Source organism: Stegastes partitus, unplaced genomic scaffold, assembly GCF_000690725.1.
Source record: "Stegastes partitus isolate 25-593 unplaced genomic scaffold, Stegastes_partitus-1.0.2 Scaffold427, whole genome shotgun sequence".
NCBI classification, from domain to species: Eukaryota; Metazoa; Chordata; class Actinopteri; family Pomacentridae; genus Stegastes; species Stegastes partitus.
This window is the reverse complement of record NW_007578158.1, coordinates 164767-191801: the sequence shown is the minus strand read 5'-3', so window position 1 is coordinate 191801 and position 27035 is coordinate 164767. Positions and strand designations below refer to the sequence as shown.

The following is a 27035-nucleotide window of genomic DNA, read 5'->3' as shown; positions in this document are numbered from 1 at the left end:
CATCCGGTTCCATCTTCAGTTGATGGTAACAGATTTGTTTACACGTGTAGGTTACTGTGACACTGTAAACTGTCTCTTCCCAGTCTGTACTCCAAAATACTATTTTACAGGGTTAAAGGAAAAACTGCTCAGTAAACATGAAAAAAAATGTTGCTTTTATTCTTCTTCAATGTACAATGAAGTCAGTGGACGGATGTATTTGCAGTCCTCACATAACATACTTTACCAAGTTGTAACCAGAGTTGTCGGGTCCCTGTTGTGTTGTGATTCCTCATGTTGTCCCTTTAGGCGTTCCACGTTTAAGATACAGAGACACCAGGACCAAACACAGAAAGCAAAGACATGGGATAGTAGGTAAATGACAGCATTAAGTGTAGTTTAGAGCGCCGCTATGCTGACACCCAGCATCACTCAAATGACATGTAAAATGTCAAAGCAAGCGCAGCAAATGGCGACACCTCTGCTGTTCGCAAGAGGTGGAGGATATCGAGATGCATGAGGTATACACTTCCACGTTTTAACATCTATTTCAGGTCCCTTTTGGGTGCTTTTTGCCATCATTAGATACTGAAAACATGAGAGGAGGAAAATGTCAATGCAACCTCAAGTACCCAGCAATTCACAACAACAAGAATATGTTGAGTTCCAAAACACTTGTAGCAAACCACTGGAATAATGTTTTTTTTTCTTTTTTTTTGACATTACATTTGTGTACAGTACAGGTGAATTTAACCTTCTGGAGAGGCTCTCTATGCCCAGATAAAGCAGTGTGTTTTTATTGTGAAACTCATGAAACAGGGAGGAGAAGTGGTTGACCGAGAGAAAAATATGGAGTAAATCCAAGCTGAATGGAGATAAGTTATGTGTTGAAAATAAACACTCTTGACTTAAATTACCTTTATTTCACGAAAATTCAGCTTTGACCCTTTTTTATCAGTTGCTTCCTCCATCATTCTACTATTGGTAATGACCGATTAAAAAACATATGTATGCGTGTATTTGGAGGAGCAAAGGTCTAGTCTGTCACCTAGGTATTTAAAGGAGTGTACATTTTTTAACCCAGTTGCCTAATATGACGCAATTGTTCTAGGCACTGAATCTGCAATTCTGCAATTCAAACATTTCATTTAGCAGATGCGTTTATCCAAAGCGACGTACATCTGAGTGTAGAATCTTGAGCATAGAAACAGTGAATCAGCGTTTCAGGCCCTGCAGACCTGATCATTTGCCTGCTTGTATGTTTTCCAGGTTGGCTGGTGGGAGAACGGACACCTGCGCCTACGTTACCATTCCTGGTCTCGTTATGGCTCTTTCTTGAAGCCTTTGGATGACGCCCAACACCTCCGAGTGGTCACCCTTGAAGAAAGGCCCTTTGTCATTGTGGAGCCAGCTGACCCAGGCACCAGCTCCTGTATCCGGGATTCTGTACCCTGCCGTATGCCCGTCAACTCCAGGTAATACACCCCTTTGCCAAAAATGAGTGAAAACTCCCGACTATTGTATTGTGTTATATTTTCATCCTGCTGTGAAAGGTTCCACTCTCAGTGATTGGTGTGCACATTTATACATATTCAATACACAAACAATCGAAAAGTACTGAATAAACAATCATGTATAGCCGCTGATATTCTAGCCCTCAAAGTAGTAACAGAAATACTGTCGTTTTCAAGTTAAAAACAGTTTTACAGTTTATTATACAACTGCAATGAGTACACCTGTGTGCAATATCACAAAATGTAAAAAAAAAAAAAAAAAAAAATATATATATATACAGGCCACACATTATGAACTCAGTGCAACAAAAGTTAGTTTAAGTCAGTATTGTGGTATATGTACAGGCATTCATGGTACCATCTATAAATGCCATCTCCTTAATCCTCTCTATGAGCCCACTCCCACCTCTGTGCTTCACTGTCAGGACTATGCATTCACTGTAGTCGTCCTTGCCATGTCCCAAACATGCTGAAACCCATCTGAGCTCATCATATTCATCTGACCAAGAAATATGCTCCTACTGATTAGTAATCTTCTTTTCATGTTCTTTAGCAAAGTTTCATGCTGCAGTTTTGTGCCAAAGAGCAAACAAAGTTTTTTTCTTGGACGCTGTCCATTTGGGTTGATGTTATGAGCGGTCTTTTACACTGTCTGAGCTGTCACAGAGACGCACTGATAAACCCTGTGCCAAATTTGAAACACTTAGACATCTATTTTTCAGAACTAGATTGTGAGTGAAGCTCGCTGTCCATAGCATTGTTTTAGGAAGACGACCACTGCAGCCCTGATTAGTGGTACTGTGGCTCGTTCAATTGCTGTTGCAACTGTTTGCAATGGTTTTTAGTTGATCAGTCTGTATACATTTTCATCTTTGTGAAGGACCCAAATAATATTTTTCAGTTCCTGTGGCAGTTCTTATAAATGTGGAGCCATGATGCAGACATGCAGAAAGACAATCCCAAAGGTCCGAAAACTGAGAGAGTTTCTGTGTTTACAGCTCATTTTTATAACTATGTTCATGCAGTTTGGCTGATTGAAAATCACATGTGTGTGTACCTTAGTTTCAGTGATCACAATTTTCCTTTCACTTATGTGTCACTGATCACAGGTGTATTTGTTTGTTACTCTGAGTTTCTACTTTGCAGCCTGCATTTTCATTTTAGTCTTGCTAAAGCATCTGTTCTGGATTGTTCATAAGAGACAACAGTGTTCAGCTTACAAATAATACAAATTATTGAGACGTGATAGAAATTGAAATTGTCTGACATTCAAGTTATTTTAGCAAAGTGGTGACTCACTTCTGCTGTAAACTGTAATTCAGATTTTTTTTCATATGAAAACTTGATTTTTAAGGGCATCATAATTATGCTCACATGCTGTCCATAAATACACTTTTCTTAGCATCAAACACTATTTCTTCACACTTCACATTACAAATGAATGGTTTCACAATGGTAGGTTCCAGCCTGCTTGGCTTTTAACAACAGCCAAGCTGCCCATTATATGGCTGTTAAGGCAAAATGCCACTCACACACTTTCCTCATCGCAGCAGTGCTGAAAAGTCAATCCTCAGGTGTTAAATTTGACTCTTTCAGTGAATGTAATGAGAGGTTTGAAAGTACTCAGTATTACAAAAGAGAAAATGAGTGGAGGGGAAGTATCTTTTTCCTGCCACTTCAGACAAAGTGGCAGGACAGGATCACCTTCAGTTTATTATGGCCATAAGCGGAGAGGGCAAGTAAAATATAGATGTCAGATTTTTGTATTCGAGAATTGATCACAACAGTTTTACAACAGGAGTCAGTTTAGCACACAACAAGTGATGTTTTACCTTGACATATCCTCAGGGTTTTATTTCTCTCAAACTCCTTATCAGCCAATAAACCTTAGCAGAAAGTGGAAAAGAAGTTTCACAAAGTGGTTAGATAGAGACTATCCTAAAACCAGAAGGTCTCTCGCTCTAATCCTTTGTGAAATTGAAATGTCTGGCCACACGTCCATGAGCAAGACAGTAAATCTTTACCATCTCCAGGTGCTGTGTGCAGGGAGGGGAAAGGTTTAAGGAAAGACTTTGCTTCTGGGATCAATAGATTAAAACATCCTAAAATAGCTTAATTGTCCCCAAGAGGAAATTAATTTGCCTCCCAGCATCTATAGAATCATTAAAAGCCATATGGTACCCAATCACAGCACACGTTTAGGAGCAAGCATGATTCAGTTACGGCTAAAACCGTAAAGGAAACCAGAAACCATGCAGAGAAGTCAGGTTAATAATCTTTTAATCAATCCAGATAATAAACAGCAAGCGTAAGTTACACAGAAAATCAAAAGATTTTTAATTGGAACAAGAAATCCCCGCTGCACCCTTATCAACGCTTGGAAGAAAAGCACAACGTAATGTGACTTTGCTGATATCATTTTAGCACATTTTATATATGATGCCAGGTAATGATTCCTGATAATCCCTAAAACTTGCATTTATGCATCAGACACAATATTCAGTAGTATTTATAATGAGACTCGTTTAAAAATCATTTTCTGCTGTTTAGTGTAGGTATACGGTTCAATTGAGGCAAAAGGAAGTCAGTGAAAGATATACTCTGTGTGTGTGTGAGTCCCCGTCTATCCAAGATAAGCTTCCTTCATGCCACCACATGATCTGGCCAATGGGAAGATAACGAGTTCATCCTGCATCAGTTTTATTGGCTAAGAGAGAACTTTGCTCTCTTGTTAATCAACCTACTTTGACTCCATTTGTTTTTTCCCGAAAATGATTTTTCCTCACTTTCCTCTCTCTGTTTTTCCTTGTTATCTGTTATGTGTTTCGTTCGCTTAGTGTGTAATTAATTTGTTTTCTTTCCTATTTCCCCCCTTGCTGCAGTGCGGTGGCTGAGCCATTTTATGCTTTTATTTTCTGCCACCATCGCCATTGAGGTTATGATTTGTTTGTTCAGTGTTTTAAAAAAAACACAAATAAACAAGCCTCAACCAGGCACTGAAAATGAACTGCATCACACTTTAAACATTTTACGAGACACACATCGTACATGTTAAATGTCTTGTAAACGCACCTAATGAGTTGAAGCTGACCAGTGTAGCTGTGTTGGTGTTTTAGCTCAAAAAAAGAGAGTATTAATATGGTTAATAAAGGAAAATGTATAAAATCTCTAGCTTCTATGTTGTTACTAATACATTCTTGATTGTAAACAGAAAAGTTAAAGCTGCATTCATCAATATCTCTACTATTCAAAAGCTGCCCCTGAAATATTGCTGCCGTGAAGCCAGAGTGTGGGATCGTACAACAGCAAGAGTACTCTCTGAAGACAAACACACAAACAGGCCACACCACTAGATTTGCAAGATTTAAAGTCAGACAGGTACATGCAAACATACCCTAATGAAACTAGAAGAGGATCAAGACCACAAAGAGCACTGAAAGACACACAAATTCACAAACATATGCACATGTTTTGCAGGTTTAGCAGTGCAACATGTAGCAGGTTTCAGGTAGAACTGTAAAATGTGTCCACCACGCTTTGCAGTGATGCACAATCTGCCCTTCTCGTTTCCCATTTTGCACACCCTAGATTCCTTTCCTTAACTTCTCTCCTTGCAACTTAGTCCATCCCACCCAAGCAGAACAGACACAAAGAGAGAGAAGTCAAGGAAGGCATTTACCAGAATGAAACATCCCCACCTCGGAGTCACTGTCTTGAAGCAACATCAATTAAATAAGATGTGTGGCGCAGTTACATCATCTCTCTATTGTTTTGTTACAGTCTATTTTGTGATGTCTGTCAGATGAACAGAACAGTCTTCATGATAGCTTACAGTAGCCGGCATATTTAGTTTTAATTTAGTACACAACGTGGAACAACTTGACTAGAACGCACAGATGCACATATGTATAAAAAAGAGTAATGACACACAAAGAGTGCTATATATTTTTGATTAAGTGATATATACTGTATAATATTTGTCAGTCATGCTCCTGACATGATTTGTATATTCCAGCTAGGGGTGGGTGATATGGCAAAAATATCATATCATGTTTTTTTAATTATAAAATCACGATTTTGATTTTATCACGCTCTTGCATGTGTTTTTTATTCATTTCATTCATTCGTTCACATGTAAGTTTCTGGTCAGTGCAACCAAACCATTTCTGTATCTAAAGTGATTGAACAAGTTTGTTGTGTTGCCATCCGATGTGCGAACCGTCTCTGTGCAAACTTTGCAAATTACCTTTATTTGCGCTTTGTCATTTCAAATCATGTCAACTTTACTGTCATTTTGCTGTACATACACAGTAGTAAAGGCAAGATGAGAGAGCATTTCTTCAGGATCATTTAATTCGTAAGTTTTGTGGAATGAACGTCTGGGATAGGCAAGACACTAAACGTTCACTCTCGCTGTCTCCCGAAGTGGCCGCTGCGTCCATGCGCGCCTCCATCACGTTGAACATGGCGAACCTCTTCGGGTCCTGGTAGGTCTTCAGGGACACAAAGACACACACGATGGTGTGACAATGGTGAAGCTGCAGATGCTGCCCAGAGGTAGCTGCCTGTCTGTCTGCCACGAATAATGCCGTCCCCTCCAGCTGTATGTCCGTCTGGGATGTTGTCATGGAGCCATGTTTCAGTTAAAGCAAACACACAACAGTCCCTCCACTCTCTGTGGGTTTGTCTCAGCACACGTAGCTTCTCCAGCTTGTTATAGAGGGAGTGGACATTGGAGAGTAGGAGGATGGTCCTGCTGGTCAGGAGGGGTTAGCCTTCAGCCTAGCATGGATCCTGGCTCTCCTTCTCCCCTTTTTTTATTTTCGTACCGTTTGCGCTTCCTTCTCTCTCGGGTAACTGCCGACGTAGCCTCCGATCGGACTCCGTGTTGGTGTAGTAGGTCCAAATCACAACGAGAACCACAATTTTAGCGTCGTTCATTGCCCTGATGTTCAGCAAAGTCTCTCGGCTGTAAGTTTTGTGGAATGAACGTCTGGGATAGAAAATTTAGGGAAAAGCCAAAACAGTTCTGTATAATAAGATAAAGTTCCATATAATTGTTTTTAGTGACCAACTCCTCCACTTGGCTTTCAGCCATGGCTCTCCATACGACTACACACACAAATAAGGAAGCAGGCAAGAAATTGTGGCACGTCCCGTAATTCGCTGTGATTGGTCGGTCAGGTTGGCGACGTAATACGTCTGGTGCATCAGTGCGTCAGCATAGAACTACAGTTTATAGAATGTGACCTTAATGATCCATATGATCTCTTCACTTTGGCAGATTGTCTACATGTTCTAATCTTTCACAATCTAATATCGTCATATCGCACACCCCTAATTCCAGCTGTGTTTCACGCCTGTTTTATGATTCATGTGGTAGGAAAAAGACTTCATCGAGGACGCATATACACACTCACATCCTTGCTCAAAGCTCCACTGGCTAGTTTTCCTCCATCCATGATGATTGATCCTCCCTCCTCGAGTTGTATTTTATGATTTGAGACATCCTCCATGATGGTGCTTGATTTCCAAGTAGGAAGACAGTGGAGATGAATAGGATGAAATTAATGAATTGAGATGAGCCCAATGAGTGCACAGGCAGACAGGTACGCCATCCGATCGTCTCATGTGAACCGAATGTAATGATTAGAGGAGCTCTTACAGGACTGCGCCAACCAAAGATAAAAGTTTTCTCTTTCCGTTTTTTTTTTTTTTTTTTTTTTAGTCAGAGCACTTTTATTTGTTGATTATTGAAGAGCCTTTCATCAAATATACTAAAGCTGCCTTTGGAATACACTGCATACTGTAGCTTTAATTTCTATCACTTACATGTGATTTCAGCTCTAAGTATTTCATCCCTCTGCTCTTGGGAAAATGCTTTTAAAAATTCATGCATCTGTTTGCAGACAGCATGTAAACCTCTTGCAAAGCATTTGGTGTGTAAATATAGAACATCTACTGCTGCAGATACATCAATCTCTATTGTCCTGCCCATGACCTGGAAAACAATCCTGGTGCGCCATCACAAAGGACATCTCAATTCCTAAAAATGATCTTTAAGCTCAAGGATCAAGGAGGCTGCTGGAGGAGCTGTGAACACAGGCATGTCTCCAATGTCTCCATAAAGAAGTCTTTTCCGCATCAGCAAACGTATCAACAAACCATATCGCGAGCAGAAATGACAAATGGTATATATATTTATATTTATATATCACTCAGTCAGGATGCATGTTTCTCCTTATTTGCATCGTAGGAACTGTTTTGTGTGTCACTGCCTTTATGTACATTACTTCATGTGTGTTGAATAAAACAATAAAAATGCGTGACATCCGGACATTGTCATCACTTCATACAACATTGTGAATTGAATTATAAGTTAATGTACGCTGTAAGTTATCGTGAACATTCTTCTGCTCGTCTGACAGAGATCATAAAACGGCAGCGGTCGGTTATAGCCAAACAATGGACAGATGATTCAGCTGTCATATTTTAACTGACGTCGCTTTAAAACGGCTCTGAGGCGAGGATGTCTCATTTTGTTAAATGCCTGTTGCCTTGACTGCTCTTCTCGTGTCCCTTTATCACCTTCTCCACTCGCATCTGTGGTGGAAAGGGACTTAAACATGAGAAGAGGAGTCAAGGAAAGGAATTGAGGATGTACAAACTGGGAAATAAGATGAGGGACTTGTCTTTGGATCTGTTTTACTTCAAAATGATTCCATTCCTCCTGTATGTCTAATGGTTTACTTCCTCCCTTTGACTGTTTTCCATCCTTTCTTCTTCCTTCTCTCACCGGTTTCACCTATGCCTCATCATTCATTCGCCTGTGTATATGCAGTCTTGTCTCGCCATCATTTAGTTGACAGTTTGTCTATTTACCTGCCTGTTTGTGAACTGGGTTTCCTGTTTACATTCAGCTTCTTTTGGTTGAATTTGTTCATCTTCATTCATGGACTATTTTTCCTGGATCTTGTTACAGTTTTGATTCACTGCTAATCTTTGTTTCATTCCCTAAACATGTCTTTTAACCCTTTATAGGGCACTCATTGAAATATTTGGAAATGAAAATTTTCAACCCTGCGGTGTTATTGCTGTATATAAGAGGCCTTTTTTTTTTTGTTTTTGACTTTTGAAAAAAGTTTTAGATTTAGGCAGCAAATCAAAGTCAAAGCAGTTACCATATATGATTCCCGACCCACCTCTGGTATAAAAGAAAATCCAAATAATATGATGCACATATAAAGATAAAGAAACATTTATTTCCAAATCACCAGTTAGACGTAGGGAACTAATGACTCTTGTGTCAAACTATCACTCTGGCTCACTTGTGATTGGTCAGAGGCCGCAGTGACTGTGTTGTGATGTCGCCTGACCTTCATTGATTGGCTGGATGAAGTCACATGATTCTTTCCCTTCCATTTTTAAAGCCTGCAGAAGTTATCATATACAGCTCCTTGCCCGATAAAGGGTTAAAAGTTTTCATTGTTTGCTGCACTTGGGTCCGTCTTCCTACACATCCTTAAAACATGCAGGGTAGTTATTTTGTAAAGTAAATACTAAAGGAACCAGAAATCTATAGTGTAAATGACTGCTAAACCTTACCGGTCAAAACACATACAACCAGACTTACATTGAAGATCTTTAAAACGATACAAACATCTTTAATAAGTATAGTACAGCCCGGTAAGTTGACCTCACTTTGGCTGGTAGTATAAACAATTTGCCAAATGCGCTGGCCATGTTGCTAGGTAACAGAGCCAAGAGGTTGCTATAGCTAAGTGTCTGTGGGACCATCAAATGGGCACTTGCTATAGAGAGCTGATGGAGGGCACTGCAGCCACTCGACTGATAGTCATCTAAATGTACTTGGATTCCCATATGTGTAACTCTCCAGGTGAAATGTTCGCTGGATGAAGCCTTCGAGGAAAGAGGCTGTCAAAGGCCTTTGCGGGATTTTTTCTTTTAGACAGCATCCAAATGCACAAATTGAAGTTTAGTGGCAAGTTTCCTCAGGAGCTATACTATCTGACCTGCCGAGCGTTCGCTCTCCAGACACAACAGCCCAAACAGTCAGCATCGATCCTGACCTTTCTTGTCTTCCTCAGCTTCCTGTTCCTCCTCTATTACGTTCTTCGTCTGTTTTCTCACTCCCCGAGAAACTCACTCACCTTCTTTTTTTAGTTTGTTCAACAGGTCATGACGTCCCTGATAAAACATCTCAAAATGTCATTCACAAGAAAGTATATTCACCATCTCATTAACTTGTCTTTTCTCACGTCATCTCAGTTTGGTGGTAGACACCGCCGGGCCCATGAAGCACTGCTGCAAAGGGTTCTGCATCGATGTCCTGAAGCGCCTGGCCAAGATCGTGGGCTTCACCTATGATCTTTACCTGGTGACAAACGGCAGGCACGGGAAGAACATCGATGGGGAGTGGAACGGCATGGTTGGAGAGGTAAGGGTGTTTTAATTAATTTTTTTTTCTTAAATTACAATATGCTTCTACAACTTTAAAATACCTTGTATTTTCTGCTGAATTTACCTGTTCAGAAAAAAAGGAAATGGCTGAGTGAGTCCTCTGTGTGGATTTAATGGGGTAGTCAGTCACGTTTAATGTTGAACAAGAGGCACCACGCTAGCACAGTCCACCCATCTATTCTAGCATCCATTTATCCAGCCACTCATCCAGGTCAGGGCCGCTCTGCTGCCTGTTGGAAGAGGCATCATTTTGAGTGGACAGGAATTTATATGCTAAGCGATGGTGCCACAAACATAACTAAAGCAACAAACTCATCATTTGTATCAACATAGCTACTTTAACCTTTAAACCCTCTTAATCCCAAATGAAATTTGAAGGACATTATTTAATAAAATGAAAAAATCAAGGAGTTATCAGACAGAAATTGTAGTAACAGAAAGAACGGTCAGATATGTAACTTTCAGACAGTCCTTGAACTACTCATCTGTCGTAACCAATTCTGTCATGTTAGTGTAAAATCATGCTATTTATCTAAACCTGTCATAAAAAATTTGCTACAAAATAGTTTCTCTGTAACTTGTACATTTTACAAGCTCCTTGATGCCTTACTGACTCAGCTACAACAGTCATGTGACAAATATTGACAGTGAGTTTTCAGGTGAACTGCAGGCTGTGTTTACACAGAGCAAAGAGGAGACAAATATGGAAGCAAACTGAATATACAAGGTGTGTCAGAAAAGTTCCAGGACTGGTGTCACAAAACATATATTTCAAACCCAAACTAAAAGTTTCCTCCTTCAAAGTAATCCCCCCGTTCATTAGTTTTCGGTAACATCTTTGTGCAGACTTTCCACGTGCCCAAATCTTCATTGATAATCTTCCAGATGTTGTCCTGGTTCATGCTCAGCTCATTTGCGATCAGTCAAACAGTCCTATGATGATCATAACGCATCATCTGCCTGACACGCTCAACGTTGGCCTCAGTCCTGCTCGTTGAAGGCTTTCCACTCCTGGGGTTGTCTTACACATCCTTGTGTCCCTCTTTAAACCTCTTCACCACTCAAAAGCACGTGAGCATGACATCGTCTCATCTCCGTACACTTGCTGCAGAAATCCCAGTGCTTCTGACAGAGTTTTCCTCAACCAGACCAGAAACTTCAGGTTTGTTCGTTGCTCCGTCCTCATTGCTTGACGACATGAAACAGAGGATATGTATATAAAAGCATGTGGCAAAAGTTCAATGGCTGCAGAGAGCTGAAATCACAGTTAGACACGTGGACAAAATTGTTGGTACCCCTCAGTTAATGAAAGAGAAACCCACAATGGTCACAGAAATAACTTGAATCTGACAAAAGTAATAGTAAATAAAAAATCTGTGAAAATTAACCAATGAAAATCAGACATTGCTTTTGAACCGTGGTTCAACAGAATTATTTTTTTTAAATAAACTCATTAAACAGGCCTGGACAAAAATGATGGTACCTTTAATTTAATATTTTGTGCCACAACCTTTTGAGGCAATCACTGCAATCAAACTATTTCTGTAACTGTCACTGAGACTTCTACATCTCTCAGCAGGTATTTTGGCCCACTCCTCATGAGCAGACTGCTCCAGTTGTCTCAGGTTTGAAGGGTGCTTTCTCCAGACACCATGTTTCAGCTCCTTTACAGATGTTCAATAGGATTTAGATCAGGGCTCATAGAAGGCTACTTCAGAATAGTCCAATGTTTTCCTCTTATCCATTCTTGGGTGTTTTTAGTTGTGTGTCTTGGGTCATTATCCTGTTTCAAGATCCATGACCCGCGACTGAGTTGGAAAAATGTTGTACATGTTGACTCCAGGTTATTGCATTGTATCCGTGTCACACCACACAGAGGATTTTTTTGAGCTCTACATTTTTTCATGGTTATGCTGTTTCCATAGAGGTGCAGGACTTCATATTTAAGTGAAAAATGAGCCCAAAGTGAGGAAAAGTGTGACAGGAGCAAAAAATGCCCCAGAACTGCTTGGAGTTCAGACCACTTCTTCTTCTTCTTCTATTTCTTCTTCTTCTTGAATTTCTCTCAGAGAAGTTGCTGCAGTAAGGTGTAGCTCATATCAGATTTAACCATCTCACCATTGTTAACGCTGCTACCTGCTCCTCTGTACAACAAAGTGTCAAGTATCAAGTTTATTCAGTTACAGCCTGCATACAGCTGTGTGTCTATCTCCACCCCATCACTCTGGTTTGAATTTCTTCTGAATTTCTCTGCAATTATTTGCCTGGTTTGCCACATTTGCAAGCAGGCAACTGCATTAACACTTCAGTGAACAAAATAATGACATTTGTGGTGGGCACAAAGCACATATTGTTTGTCTAAGTCATTCAGTGTCCCACCATCACAGTTTTAAGATAATTTGCCCAAACACAATGATGAACAGATATCCCTACTGGCAGCATCTTTTGGTGACATGCATGTAAAACCATACCACTGACAATAACAACAAAATAATAACAATAGTACATTGTTTCCCCTTGACATGAAGGTGAATGTGAAAAATCTATAATTATTATCATATCAAATGACGGAAGATCTGGATACTGTTAAGTGTTCTAAACATACATACATACAAACAAACAAACAAAAAGGAATAAAAAAAATAAAAATAAAAAAAGATACAGCCCTTATAATAACCAAGACAAGAGCTTAAAAGTAGAAGTACGGTTTATAGAGACAAAGCAAAAGTGCATTTTTTTTTTAAACCTTTTAAACCTTTAAACCCCAGTTTAATTTCATAGAAAAATCAATACTAATGTCAGTTTAATTCCCAGTATAGTGTTTGACTCATGCATTACATCATTGATTATAATCTTAGGGGGAATTTGTGGTTTGGTTTAATAAAGACAAGTCCACGGTGACTTGAGACAAAATGTGATTATTTACAATTACTCGTGTTTTCTTTTCACAATTCAATTAATTAAGTGCTTTTTAGCCTAAATGGAACCACAGACAAGATGCAAACTCTGGATGTAGTTCAAAAATGTGGCATTTTACACATTCAAAACAACTAGAAAAAGGATTTTAATGTTTCCCCACAACCCAATCAGAAACACATCTTCCAACTCTGACAATGCATAAATACTTTTACATTTAATTATGTATTCCATGAGGAATTCAGATGGTCAACATTTTGCCAAATGTACATATTTGAGTGTCATTGATGAAAATCGTTCTCAATCTGTCAACGAGAGTGGCAGCAGCCAAAGCAGAGCCTCCTCCAGCTCCTCTGGGCCGATACCGAGGTGTTACCAAGCCAGCTGAGAAGCATCATCTCTCCAGTGCATCCTGGTCAGATTCTTGACCCACGTGAACCGGCTCCTTTCCTTGCTGAGGATCAGCAGTTCTTTACTTTTAGCCCCTTCTTAATGACTAAGCTGCTCACCCTATCTCTAAGGGTTGAACCCAGACACCCGTCGGATCAAACTTATCTCATTCTTTCGGTCACTGCCCACAGCAAGTGGACACAGGTGAGGGGTGGAACATAAATCGAACGGTAAATGAGGTACCTCAGGGTTCATGTTCAAGGAATCGATCCGTGTGTTAAGTATAAAGGTGGATTCAGGGCTGGTTAACTCAGTTTAAAGACTAAGGCAGGGAAAAACAGGCTGGCTTTGTCCTAGCAACACCTGTACACCAGGCCTGATTACATTTGTGTCCTGTTTGTTTAATCTATTCAAAAAGAGAGAAATGTAAAGATTGTAATATGTGATGCGCATGATAGGTAGTTTCTCACTACCTGGCAAATAAGCTCCTGGATATTTTTACTTTGCATACAACTCATTGTCTGACATGAAATTTCTTCTGCTCTGACAGAATGCAAATAGTAACACAGAGGAGAGATGAAGTGCAGGTTTATAACAACGTGGTTCAGTTGGAACCTGAAAGACTCTCAGACTGTATTTCCTCTGGGAGTTTATTCTAAAATTTAGCAGTCCGGATCACAAACACTCCGTGACCCTTTTCTTGTGAACGTCTCAGTGATGCATTGTATGTATGTTTTTAATTCTCCATTTTCCCTGTGCAGTCGCGATGTCATTTTTCATATTCACTTTTTTTTTTTCCCTTTTTCTTTTGTTGTGTTTACAAAAAGGGGGTTTGATACGAGGGCTCCTGTGAAATTCGTTTTATCCTGCCTCAAATCCTTTAAAACGTGACCCAGTGAGAGAGGATTGGACCCAAACCGAAGAAGAAGAAGAGGAAAAAAAATAAAAAATATGTAGGGAGGCTGTCAGAAAGATTAGTGCTGGAGAAGCTGAGAGAGGACAACACAGACTGTGAGTCTGCTTGTACATGGCTGTGTGTGTGTTGGCAGATACTCGGCTGTTTCCATGATGCCAATCCCCCTCTGGTGGCTGGATTAATGAAGTTGGTTTAACATGGAGTTAGACAGGGGATGCAAATTATCACGGTGCATGTGTGTGGTTTTGTACTTCAATCTCAGCGAGGACCGGTTTCAGTAGCCGAAAACGAGAATGAAGACATTTTTGAAAAGTGATATATTTCTGGCTTTTACTTCTTCAAGGGTTTCTGAGGTTCTGACTTGGATGGAGTGTTTGGTGTAGACTTATGTTTACGTTGAGGTTATGCTAATAGTTTAGACTCAAATTTGACATTTTTTGATACATTTTATAAGAATTGACTGCTGTTTCACCATGGATTATCCATGGGTTATCATTGTGAGGTCACATGTCTGTTTAAAGATCTTGAAAGTGTGTACAAGCAAATGACAGTGCAGGAACTTTTGGTTCCTTTACATGTCACGATTCTGACAAACATAGGCTCAGGCGCAGACAAAAGACCACCGAGCAGAGAATACTATGAAACAATTTATTTACAAATAATGAAACAATACAAAATGACGAACTAGGGTCCCTTAATGGACTGGCGAATTAACAACTGCAACTAATACTTACTACTTAAAATATCGCAAAACATCCTCTAAAGGACGACGAACAATACTTACGAATTTAATCAAAAAACGTATCGCAATGAATACTAACCTATAAATAACAACTACTGGTTGAGTAGGCGAGAGATAAGGTATGACTACAGTACAGAGAACAAGAGTGGGGGAGCCGGAGGAGACGGAGGTGGACCAGATGACTTCAGCAGAGGGACACAGAGGATATGGAGAGCTGGAACCAGTTGAAAACCCAACGGTGAGGAGGAGGGAATGAATGGTGGATCTCAGAAAGCAGCGAGCGTGGCGAAAACTAGAGCACAGGAGAGTTGAGTTAGAAGCAGAATCAAAACAACGAGCAGAGTATACAAACGAGCACAAACTAACTTGGGTTTTACTACGATGTTGACGGACATGTGTTGACTTGTGGCTTGCTGGTGTCTTAAGTACTGCATGCAGGTCAGAGAGTGAATTTCAAGCCACGCCTCGCTGCAGCTGGAGCAATCGGCTGATTGTGATACAGAACACCTGGTCCCTTGTCCCTCTGGCTTGTTGCACAGAAACAGGTGAAGCGAAACAAAAATTGCTCCACTAGGTGGAGCCAAAGGCGGAGGGCATGTCATTACAATCTGTCAGTACGACTTTGTATTATGCAAAAACTTAGTCAAAGTTGTTGAATGTGCTAAAATGTTACTTCGCACATTGACATTGCAATTTGTTTAAAATGTGTCATCACAAGGGATGCTCTTCTTTTCCCAAGTCTGTAAATATGATGCACTGGAACTAGGACTAGTGGCTTTGTTAGCATTCATGCTGCATGAAAACATGTAGCTCCAACTTCCAATGCAAAGTTATCTGCCAAAGCACTTAATTTTGCTCAAACATGTATATCTCATAGATTCCTCAGCAATGTGAATGCTATATTGCAATTGCTAACTTCACTATTGTTGTAACAATCCCTAAAATAAACGTCACCAGGATCATTTTTCAGCGATGTAGAATCCTGTGAATGTGTTAAATGATTAATATCCTATTAGTCTGACTTACTGGATGTAGACTGTGGGTATAACACTAGCATGACTTCATATTTCTTCTAAATCCCTTCGAAATCTTCTAAATCCCCTTTGCTGCCAGAGACAACAGGCTTTCAGCAAACAAGTCACAAATGCCAGGTTTTTGGTGCAGATTTGGATAAATAAGGTAGAACTGCTTAGTTCTTTTAGTAAATGGTTGCAAAAGTCAGACATAGAAGAATATGGTTACAACATTTACTGTAGAACAGGGACAGTCTTGCAAAGAAAGGGTTTTATTTTGCAAGCATGTTCAACCACCACCATTGCTGCATCCTGGGCTTAGTACTGCCCTACGAAATACAAGCAAGCCAGAGTGGAGTTTTTTGTATTTTGTTTTTGTTTTATTTAATTTTTTTTTTTTTTTTTTACCCCTGTAGCTGAATGTTAACGAGTGCATCCAGACGTTTCTTCAGCAGTGACACAGTGTTGTTCTGACAATACAAGCCTAACATCTGTATAGTGTTTTAGTGTATGAGTTCACTGAGTTCCTTAAACTGGACATCTTAGGTTGTATTTCACCAATTCCTAAATGACATCCATGCACCAGATCATCACGTTATCCCAGCATGATGTGACCGCGTTCTAAAGGGCTTCTAATGTGAGAAATGTTTGACTTTGTCAATCTTTTAGTGCCCCAAAATTGTTCAGTGTGGTTGAGATCAGGTGACTGTGGAGGAAAATCCATGACAGTCAGCACTCCTTGGTCTCTTTTGGTCTTCAGTTCTGAGCTTTAAGGTGTGTTAGTGGGAATGAATTCATGCTTCAGCAGGATAATGAGCTCAAAGATGCAAATGAGGGGATGTCTGTAAAGAATGGAGTGCTACTTCCCCTCAGTCAGGGTTGAGTCAGTTCGCTGCAGGTGTCCAAACCCCCCCAGACTTGAATATTCCCACCGCCATGTTTCACTGTGGCTTTGTTCCACTGCGTCTCTCTCCTGTTGGTATCCTCACATAAACCCCTCTGTCCCTGCCACTAATCTCTAACTGGGATTTTTCCATCCATCCAATGAGAAATGCTGTGGTGTCTTAGCTTCACCTTGTTTACCCCACTGAGAAGTGGTTTAGAGACTCGACTCGTCCTCTGACACCGCTACTTAATTCATCAGAATCTGTTTTTGAGACAAAGCTGCTTTTCTGTCTCTTAGTGAAGAAAGTTTGGATGAATTGATTTTCTGATGGTGAGCTACTTTCTTCTTAGATTCAACTCAACCAGTTTCCACAAAGTGTTTAAGACTGCCATGCACTGCCCCTTTGGGAACCATCAGTCTAGCCAGGAGTTGATGCTGAGAAAGCCTCTCTCACTTTTTTTGCTTGGTTCTGATGCCATGTTTCCTACTCACAATGCTACTTAGTGAGCAGTAACAGGTGGGCAATGGCTACAAGTTGATGTAGTTGAACAAGCCTCAGCTGAGTTTCATCGGAACGTTGTTTCAGTGGAAGGAAACAACTCAAGGAGCTTTTGTACAAATTGTCCCTGCTGCTAATTAGTGTAAGTCTGACCTAGAAATAGAAGATGCTGAAAGGTTTCTTTTCATTTTACATGTCTCCAAATCCTCAAACCTTATGCAGATTTCCATGTTCTCATGAAATCTGACACATTTTCAACATGATCTCAGATTTCTGGATCTTGCTCTATATATTTTGAAGGAATTTCAAGTCTGGTTGAAGAAACTGATAGCAGCCCAAGCTGAACAATCAGACTTCCTGATGTCACTTTAACCCCAACATTGTTGAGCATGTATAAGCCAGCAACAGCATCATCTATACCATATTAGGAAATCTTAAGCGTGTGACCTCGGAATGCCAGAAATCCAGCACACATCACATGAAATCAAGTGTTTGTCCAGATACATGCATGACCGTAAATGAATGTGTGTGTTTGTATGTGTGTGTTAACATCAGTCAAACACTGACATTGTTGCCATTCGTTGCCAGGCCAGTTGTCTAGTGGGATTCTGTCAGAGATACAGGTGGTTTCTTCCCCTGCCCAGCTTCTCCCATTACAGAGCTTAATTACAGCAGGAGACAAACACATGTACACACAGTTACAGCTGGGTCTGTTGGAAAACTCTAAAAACTGAACCTTGGTTTCTTTCTGTCACATTATCTGCAGCAGACATTTTTGTTCAGAACATACAAAAAGGTGCACAGTTTTCTTGTTTGGTTGTCCTTATCCTTCTGTGCTGCCATTGTGTCCTTTTCTATTAACTAAACAGCTATGAAGGTAAATTTGAGCGACACTAATGCGTTCGTTCGGATCGCTCAGACTTCAGCAGACCTCGGTGTCCTTGCACCTCAAATGAAAAACCTCCACATGGACAGTCGTCTCTGCTCTTTTTCATAATATCTTTCAGCCTTGCACTTTTTGTCCTTCTCCCATGAATGCCTCCCGATCAGGCGGCAATTTCCTCCAGCCTTTTTCTCCTCCTCAACCGTGAATCAGCGTGATATAATGATTTTTGTTCCCAGTGTGAAGTCTATGCAGAAATGAAGCACTTCCTGAACACGAGTGCCACAGGTGTTGCTTTCAGACCTCGCAGTATTCAAATATCTGAAATTACCTAGTTGAATTAAATGGAATAATTATCAAGGATTGATCGATCTTGACAAGCAGAGAACCAGCTAATCACATGGTATCAAAAGCATAAAACATACGCGTCATCTTGTAGAAATGTACTTTAAAGTGTCCTCAGAGCAAACTTTTGGTTTTTCGAAGTAGACGGCTTCTTCCTGCACTTTTCTAGAGGAGGCTGATTGAGCACATGTTGTTTCATGCAGCAAGCTGTCTTTCATAACAATCCATGAGTGTCCATGAAATGGATGTATGTGTTTGTCCAGTATGTCTGCATCCACTTCACTGATAAAGACTTAGAAATAGAATTTTTCTTATCCCAGACTTAACCCTGGGTTTTTACAAACAGCAGACTCTTCCGGCAAAGCTTTGTAGTTCACAAATGTCCTGTTGTTCAGCAATTTAATTACAAGAGCACAAAAAGAGACCAAGTCATTGTAGCACAACTATGAGGAATCGGAATGAATATCATTTAATTTCACTAGTTTCTCATTTGTTAGGGGAAAAAAAACAAAAAAAAAACAAACTGGAGTCAAACCATTATGACTGTTAACACGACAGCAAAAAAAAAAAAAAAAAAACAAACTGGAGTCAAACCATTATGACTGTTAACACGACAGCATATCAAGTGAAAACAAAGTTGAGATTTACTTGTGTTGTGCAAAGTCACCAATTAATGTGTCCAAATATGCCTGTATTTGCAAATGGCTTAGACACAGAAGGACTCATAGCTTGAAGATGCTCTTGCTATCAAAATGTACGTACAAATAAGGAGTTTCATATGATTTAACTTGTATTAACTAACCACCTATTCCTGAAAGTTTAAATAAAATGAAAGCTTTTTTGAAGTGAATTATCAGAAAACAGATAAAACACCCAGATTACCAATGCTTGCTTATATTGATTCAGGTCATAGATATTTAACTAGTGCAATTTGTCTATTGGATTTATTGTAAAAAATCATGCTTAACAAAAATTAGGCTTTGTTTTAGGATAGTTACCGCTGGGATGGATGTAAAATTGATTTGGCTGCAATTTTAAACAGAACTCAAATGTGTTTTTCAACCTTGCCATTTTTCTTTGGCCTTTACGTATAAAGTAATGAGGGCTCAACAATGCAGGAAAGAAATAATGTATAAAAAAGAATTCAACCCTTGCCTATATACTTCAAAGGCCTCTAACTTAGATTATATTCACAGTATGACGGTAATATTGTGCGTGGCTTCATTAAATATACTGAAGTTATTGTACATAGACAACCAGCCAATTCTGAGTGGGCCAAGTTGGACCTTTTTTCTAGCTAATTTCTATTTTCACAATTATTTTGCAATATATGAATAATGTAGTTGTTTTGAATGTAATGTTTCTCTTTTGGAAAACTGAATGAGGAGGGCGGCTCATGTAGGGGCTTATAAAAGCACTGATTAAAGCAATTTTTAAAAGTTCATATCCATTTGGTTTTCTTACTCCTGAAAAGGGACATGGGTGTTCTGGTTTCACTTTGGCACTCAACAAAAGAGCTCCACATATAAATTTCCAAAATTCATCAACAGAAAAATCCAGACATAAAAATCGCTGAAGCTACCCTTCAACTGACAGGTCATAACTGGGAAGTTCAGTACAGCCACGCAACGATGCATGAATGAGCATTTGAGTAGTCAAGAGAGAAAGAGGAAGAAAACATTCCGTGATTCTTAGAGGATGATGAACAGCATCTCGGTGGTGTCTGCTGAGGAGCTGAAGAGCCTTTTGTTTTGCACAGACTGTTGGGGCGCGGCCAGGAAAGACTAATGAACTTCTGGTCAGCAGCCAGCTCCTCTAACCTCCACAGTCCCTCAACTGCAGTCAAGTAACCTCTGTTTCCTGCCAGGTGAAACACGGCGGAGCTGTGAATCCCCTCACTTCTTCACCTCCTGACCACCTGAGCCTCATTTACAGCTGCCAGAGGAGCTCTGAGGAGGAACACGGCCCAGTTTCATGTGGCAAGCTGTGACAAAAAGGGCCCTGCGTTTGAATTTGCATCCACTTCGCTGACAAAGACTGAAGCATTTTTCAAGCAACGCTGAGATAAAGTACTTAGATTCCGCTCTGCGTGTCTGTGAGCAGCAGAACCTCGAGGTGATGCTTTGTGGAAGGATGTTGAGTTCACACGGGGTAACCATTTCTGTCCTGCAACTCTCTGAACTCCAAACTGTGTTTTTCTTTGCTCTCGTCACATTTTTCCTCTCTGGTAGCTCATTTTCATTGAAACAAAAAGTCCTGCACCTTCATGGAAACAGCACAACCAAAGTAAGAAGTAGAAAGAACTTTAAATGCCTTCTGTGCAGTATGACACAGTTATAAGGAGAAACTGGAATCAAGATTTGCAATATTTTTCCAAGTGCCCACAGGTGTTACCAATGTTGGAAACAAAAAGTGGTGACTCTACATACTATCGATATTTTACTACTTACATTTTTGATTTGTTTTCATACTTGTTTCCTCTCTGCTCTGAGCAGAACTTTCTGACGTCCATTGGTGACGGCTTAGTCTCTAATGACTGAACAGTTGTACCAAGAAATACAGAATTTCACGTTTTTAAAAATTTAATCTGGTTATACCGAACAGTTTATGTATGACAAATTTTTACACAAGACATGTTGAATAAGTCGGATTTCAATGAAATATCCCAATTTTAAGCTCATATTTGCTTAAGTTTTGTGATGGACAAGCAACTATTAGAAAGTTGCAAATCTGATGATTCTTTGTTTTTACTGTATTTGGCTGATGGTGTAACCTTGTCTGTTTTGTTTTTCCTACACACTACCCAACATGCTGGCGCTGGTTTATATTTTATCTTTCTTCAAACCAATGTCACATGTATTCACCATTACTGATTTGGAAGCTCCCCACAAGCCGGGTTATTTCAGAAATGCTTAAACTCAGCCATCTGGCCATAACAATTTCATCCTTGTCAAAGTTGCTTATCTACTAATTTCTACCACATTGTGGCACGCTGACTATGACAAACGACTGCCATCCAATATATCCAAGACCTTCACATGTTCTGTTGTTGTGAAATTAACATTATCGTCGCTCATCTGTTCATTATGTTTTTGTTCATCTGTGTATCCTTTCAAACTTCAAATTCTTTAAGTCTAACTCCAGGTGTCCTGTTCTTTCAGGTGGTATCCAACAGGGCAGACATGGCCATCGGCTCTCTCACCATTAATGAAGAGAGGTCAGAGGTTGTGGAGTTCTCCGTTCCGTTCGTCGAGACTGGCATCAGCGTCATGGTTTCTCGCAGCAACGGCACCGTATCGCCTTCTGCTTTCCTCGGTGAGTTGATGTCTTGAGTAGCATTCACTTGTGCCAAAATGTGTGCAAAACAGTAATAAATGCTGGCGTGCTCACAAAGAATATCAGCTTAATCACCGTTTTAAAAATAAATCCAGGTAGAGGTATGTAGATCAGAGGTTTTTGAAATTATATTTGAATGTATGAATGAAAGTTGCACTTTTCACTTTCGACCTCAAGAGAACCTTGTGTTAATTTCAAGACCTCCAAAGTCAAAGTTAGTAACCTCCTGTTGCTTTCCAGAAACTAGTATTCACTTTCACTTCTCTCTCAGCCAGTAGTTTTGCTTCACATCCTTCCCTCTGCACTCCTCCTGCAACTCCCCCATGCCTTCCATGGGAAGACTGCCTGAGATGGATTTATAGTTCTGCCTTATTGTCCATTCGTGTACTCTGAGAGTGACAGATCATGTGAATTCAATTCACGTAGAAGCTACACTTGCGTGTTGTCCTCCAACAATGTCACTCCTTGTTGATGACATGGGCCAGCTGAATCCCGATTGGTTTAAAGGTTAGCTTTAGCCAGAAAGGGTATTGGGTTCCTTTGGTATGATGAACAATGCATGCGTTTTTAAACACTACTTGTGACTGCTGATGGAATAGTTGCTTGATACTAGAAAAGTATCCCAGCACTCCGCCATTATAAATGATACCTTAGTTTATTAGTATTGATAAGAGTGACAGTGTATTATCTTGTGAGCTGCTTTGCGGTGTGACAGCAGGGCAGTGTGTTTCCACTTCATGCAGGCATGATTGGCACGCCAACGGCTTTCTTCTTTTCTCTGCGGCTCTAATGACAGTTACAACCCAGCTTGTTAGTGGAAAGAGAGGTACCAAAGAGCAGCCAGGGGGAAGCTGTTTAACCAAAGCTGATATTGGTTTTTATTGAGTGGAGATACTAAACAAAAAACAGATCACAAAAAAAAGGAGCTGAAGGCGAAGGATCCTAGTCAAATAAAAGAAAATATGATGACAAGAGGAGCACTTCTAACAAAAGTTAAATACACTAACCTGTGCAATCTGCTCTATTCAAAACAAAAGTACAAATGGAGTAGCACCCCTGTCTAGTCTTTTTTCTTTACAATCTACAAGTAACTTCAACCCAAATGAGAGTCCCTCATCTTGTCCAACCTCTGCTTATGAAACTAGTGTCACCATTTTGCATCCGTCACGACACAGAGACTTGTAGGCGAGCTGCACGCACAATACGCAAGCTGCCACTGAATCACCCTGAAATTTACATAGAAAATTGAAACAGGTGGAGAGCAGAAGCCCTGGGCCGGAACAATGATATCCACGGATTGTCCACAAAGTCCAAAGCAAAGTGTATAATTGTTTCACTGAGCCAACAGTGAGGAAAAGTACTCTGACACGACAAAGCCCGTCGGTAGAAGATGTTTTACCTGCACGGGTTTGAAAATGTGATAAATGGCATTGTTGCAACTGGCCCAAAAATATAAGTCACATGGGGTATTTTTTTGTGATTCTTTTGCACCATTGGAATTTTTTTTGGAGCTAAATGAAGGCGATGATAAATGTTCCATGTATCTTTTACTAACTGACCCATTTGTGAAACATCTTTATGGGCAAATGTACTTTTCATGTTGGTAACATTAACTCAAAACAACAAAATTGTAATTATCATTTAATCTACTGAACAAAATGGAATATTAGGCTTAATAATAGATCCAATAAAACATGTCCAATATAGAGCATAAAGAATTCAAATCACACCCTCTTTTAGATCAAGATGCATAAGATTCCAGTTATATCTATTTTAAATGTAAAAGCCCAATGGGTGGTCCCTACTACTCGTGATCTCCATGCTGCCCTACTTACTGTTTTTGAGTTAAAAACCAAAGGGGAATTTCACAGTTTTATTTTCATCATTGTTGTGATCCTATTTTGTAAAGTGATATATGCAAAAAAAAAAAAAAAAAACCAACAAATGTTACTGAATAAGCAGAAAAATGCTCATTGCTTGACTGAGCTGGAGCCCTTTTTGGCGATGCAGTAGCAGTTGTTGCTGAGGGATAATGTAGAAGAAAGAGGAGCTTCAAAAAGTATTGACCTGCTATCACTTAACCGCTGGCTCGGAAAATCTTTCTAAATCCACTTTATTGCCCGAGTGTTTACAAGAAGCAAAGCCTCCTTAGAACACAACATGCTCGAACTCGGGACAAAAGGGAAGAAAAACCTCCACAAAGGAAATACTGTATTTAGAGAAACAGAATATACCGTATTGAGGCAGCTCATCGAGGTTTGTGTGAATTTACATTACTTGCAAATTGTATTGAACTAAAGGCTTCAAAGGTTAAAGTCCTAATGAGGAGATCGTTATGACGACTGATCGGACAGAACAGATGAGCGTTTCAAGGGATTAAACTGAGGAAATATTCAGTTCTAAGATGTGCTGTAAACCTACAATGCAGCACAGATCTAAAGGTTTTCTACAAAATGCTTTTGTGGAGAGCAGCCTGACACAAACACAAAGCCCTATACATTTTCTAGTATTTTGATAAATTTCATACTGTGATGAATTTTTAATTTGTTTCTTTGATCAGTCTGACGTGTTTTATGCATTTCCCAAAAACATTCCCTTTCACAATGAGCAGGCCAGGCGGTGCCGGTGCTGGTAGGTGCCAGTTCGATTCACAGGCCAAAAGAATAAATATGTGCGGGGAGAGGAGAGGGAAGTTGCAGCACATCCTTATTATCCCAACTGAGGCGCCATTGAACAAAGACACAAATGATCACCCGATTCAGATGTTATCAGCCCATTAAATGGCCATTATCATCACAGATCTTATCCATACATACGGGCCAGTAGGGACCTCCTCGCCATCTAGTGCCATTATCATCCATTCTAAATATCGATAAACTGAAAATAAGCCCAGTAATGGCGGCCACCTTCTGCGCTCCTGTGAATAAATGCATGTAAAATCTCTCGTGGAGTCGACGCCCTGCAAGAAAGAGCTTTAAATGCAGAAATCGTATTTTAACCTCAAATCCTGATCATTTCCTAAGCCAATAGTAGTTTTGGTATGTGAACCTAACCAAGTAATGACTGAAAATGCAGACAAATGGCAAGAGAATATCAGCAAGAGAGGTTAAAATGAGGTTTAAGTTTAAAAATGTAACTAATTATGGTCCCAGATAGGAAACCTTCTAATGTGCATTTTTGTTCTTCCTTGTCAGCACAAAATCAGAACTCTGCCATTTATTAAATGAGGTGATAACTGAGCTCAACTAAATTGGGTGACAATGGCCTACTAGGTTAAAGAGGTCTAAAGGAGATTTTTTTTTTATAATGATAATGGGCATTTTAATGGAATAATAACATCTAAAATGGCTAAAACAAGTCAGTGTATGGAATTAGATCGGTGTGAATATAATGAAACACTACCTAAATATCAAACAAAAATAATAATTTCAAAGAGAATGAAACTGACAGGAGGAAAAGTAAAACTTTTCACTTGCAGAGAAAATATTTTTGAGAACATCACTTTGCTTTTTTTTCTGACTGATCACACTTTTACCTTCATGCCAGCTTTGCCGTTATGCTGCCAGCTCACTAATTTGCACTGTCAGACTTTATGTTTGCACTCAAACCTCCCATGTGGGTGGGTGTTTTCAGAGAAGCATCTCGATTGCCAAATGTGTTTGAATAAAACAAAATCTTTATCTCTCTCAGCCATCCCAAACCCATCCCAGATGTGGGAGCTGAAATCAGATAGAAATCAGTCTTAAATGTCTGTCTATGGCCAGTTTGTCAGATCATGTCGTGGTCATGAAATCAGTATTGTAGAGGTACAAAGTGCTGGTTGCTGGTTAATGTGAGTATTGAAGGGCAGGTTTTCAATCACTGTTTTTTACTTATTTTATGGCCTGACAATAGAAACAGAAAAATAACGAGAACAGAGTCGTTGTGAGTTCAGCTGTATTAAAACATGTGCGCACAGAGAGCAGGAGAGAAGTAAACTGGTCTAAGTAGTTGGCAGCAGAACACAAATTCTGAGCTGATGGAGACGCACCTCTTAAAAACAACCTGGTTTGTGTTAGACCTGTGGATCAAATTTAAACAGCGTAACAAAGTGTGATTAGAAAGAAAGAAATAAGCAGAGAGGAAACTGTAAACCAAAGAACATATTTTGTTAAAAAAAAAGAGAAAACAAATAATTTGCAAAATTTACCTTTCAGGTGACTTTTTTTGTTTTGCATCAGTAAGTTTTTCTGTGTCTTTCAAATCCTTGTTTTTGTTTGATTTGTACAGGATTTAGTTTGACTGGCACAAATCTGACTTGTTACCGACGGAGCTGCTTATGTACCAACAAAATGCCTTTTTTTTTCTGGTGGCTGTTTTGCATTGCAATCTTTTTCTTCCAACTTCTTGGTTGTGAGTTGATTTGTCGATTCAATATCATAAATTCATGCCTATTTGAATACATACACCATATCATCTACCATATTAAAAGCAATGACATGAATAACACTGTTCATCTTATCATAATGCAAGGTTCTGTTGGGAAGCTTTGGGCCCTGGCTACTTAATCCTTTAATGTGATCGATGTATGTGTTTGCCATTTATTAAAAGTTGGTGGCACATATGACAGTCGACTAATGTGCTTTAAAAATACGTTTTTTTCCCCTTTTGATGTGAACATGAAGCCCTTTGAAGGGGTAGATAATGTATTACAACAGCCCTGATAACTTACATAACCCTGTACAGTGTGCTGTAAATGATCCTCAATTATGTAAGAGGGCTTCATTTCTGACATGCTTTTGTCTCCCACTTGAAAAGGTTCACGCTCCTGGCTTTGCATCTCAAAGCAAAGCTGCCAACACAGACTTTAGATTTGATATTCTCAGCATTTAAATGAGCTCCCACAGCCAAGCAGGGACCACTCTTTTTTTTTTTTTTTTAAATAAAGTAAAGCCTATGTCTCAGTCAACGTAGGCTTCTCATGAGATAACACCTCTTAATTTACAAATCTTCTTAGACTAATTCCAGACATTTTCAAGCATGAAGCAATGGCGAGATGAGAGAAAGAAAGAGGCCGGAGGGCAGACAGAAATAAAAACAAAGAAAGAGAGAGGAGGATAAAGAATGCGTTTGAGAGAAAGAGATGTGGTTACTCG

General features: G+C 39.7%; 1 protein-coding gene across 1 annotated transcript in view; it reads left to right on the top strand.

The window, feature by feature from the left end:
• grin2da (glutamate receptor, ionotropic, N-methyl D-aspartate 2D, a) overlaps window positions 1-27035 on the top strand; it is a 206682-nt gene that overhangs the window by 113359 nt on the left and 66288 nt on the right. Inside the window, exon 10 of the mRNA XM_008286034.1 lies at window positions 21726-21879. Within this exon, the coding sequence (XP_008284256.1) occupies window positions 21726-21879 (154 nt within the window). The remainder of the gene's footprint in view (window positions 1-21725; window positions 21880-27035) is intronic.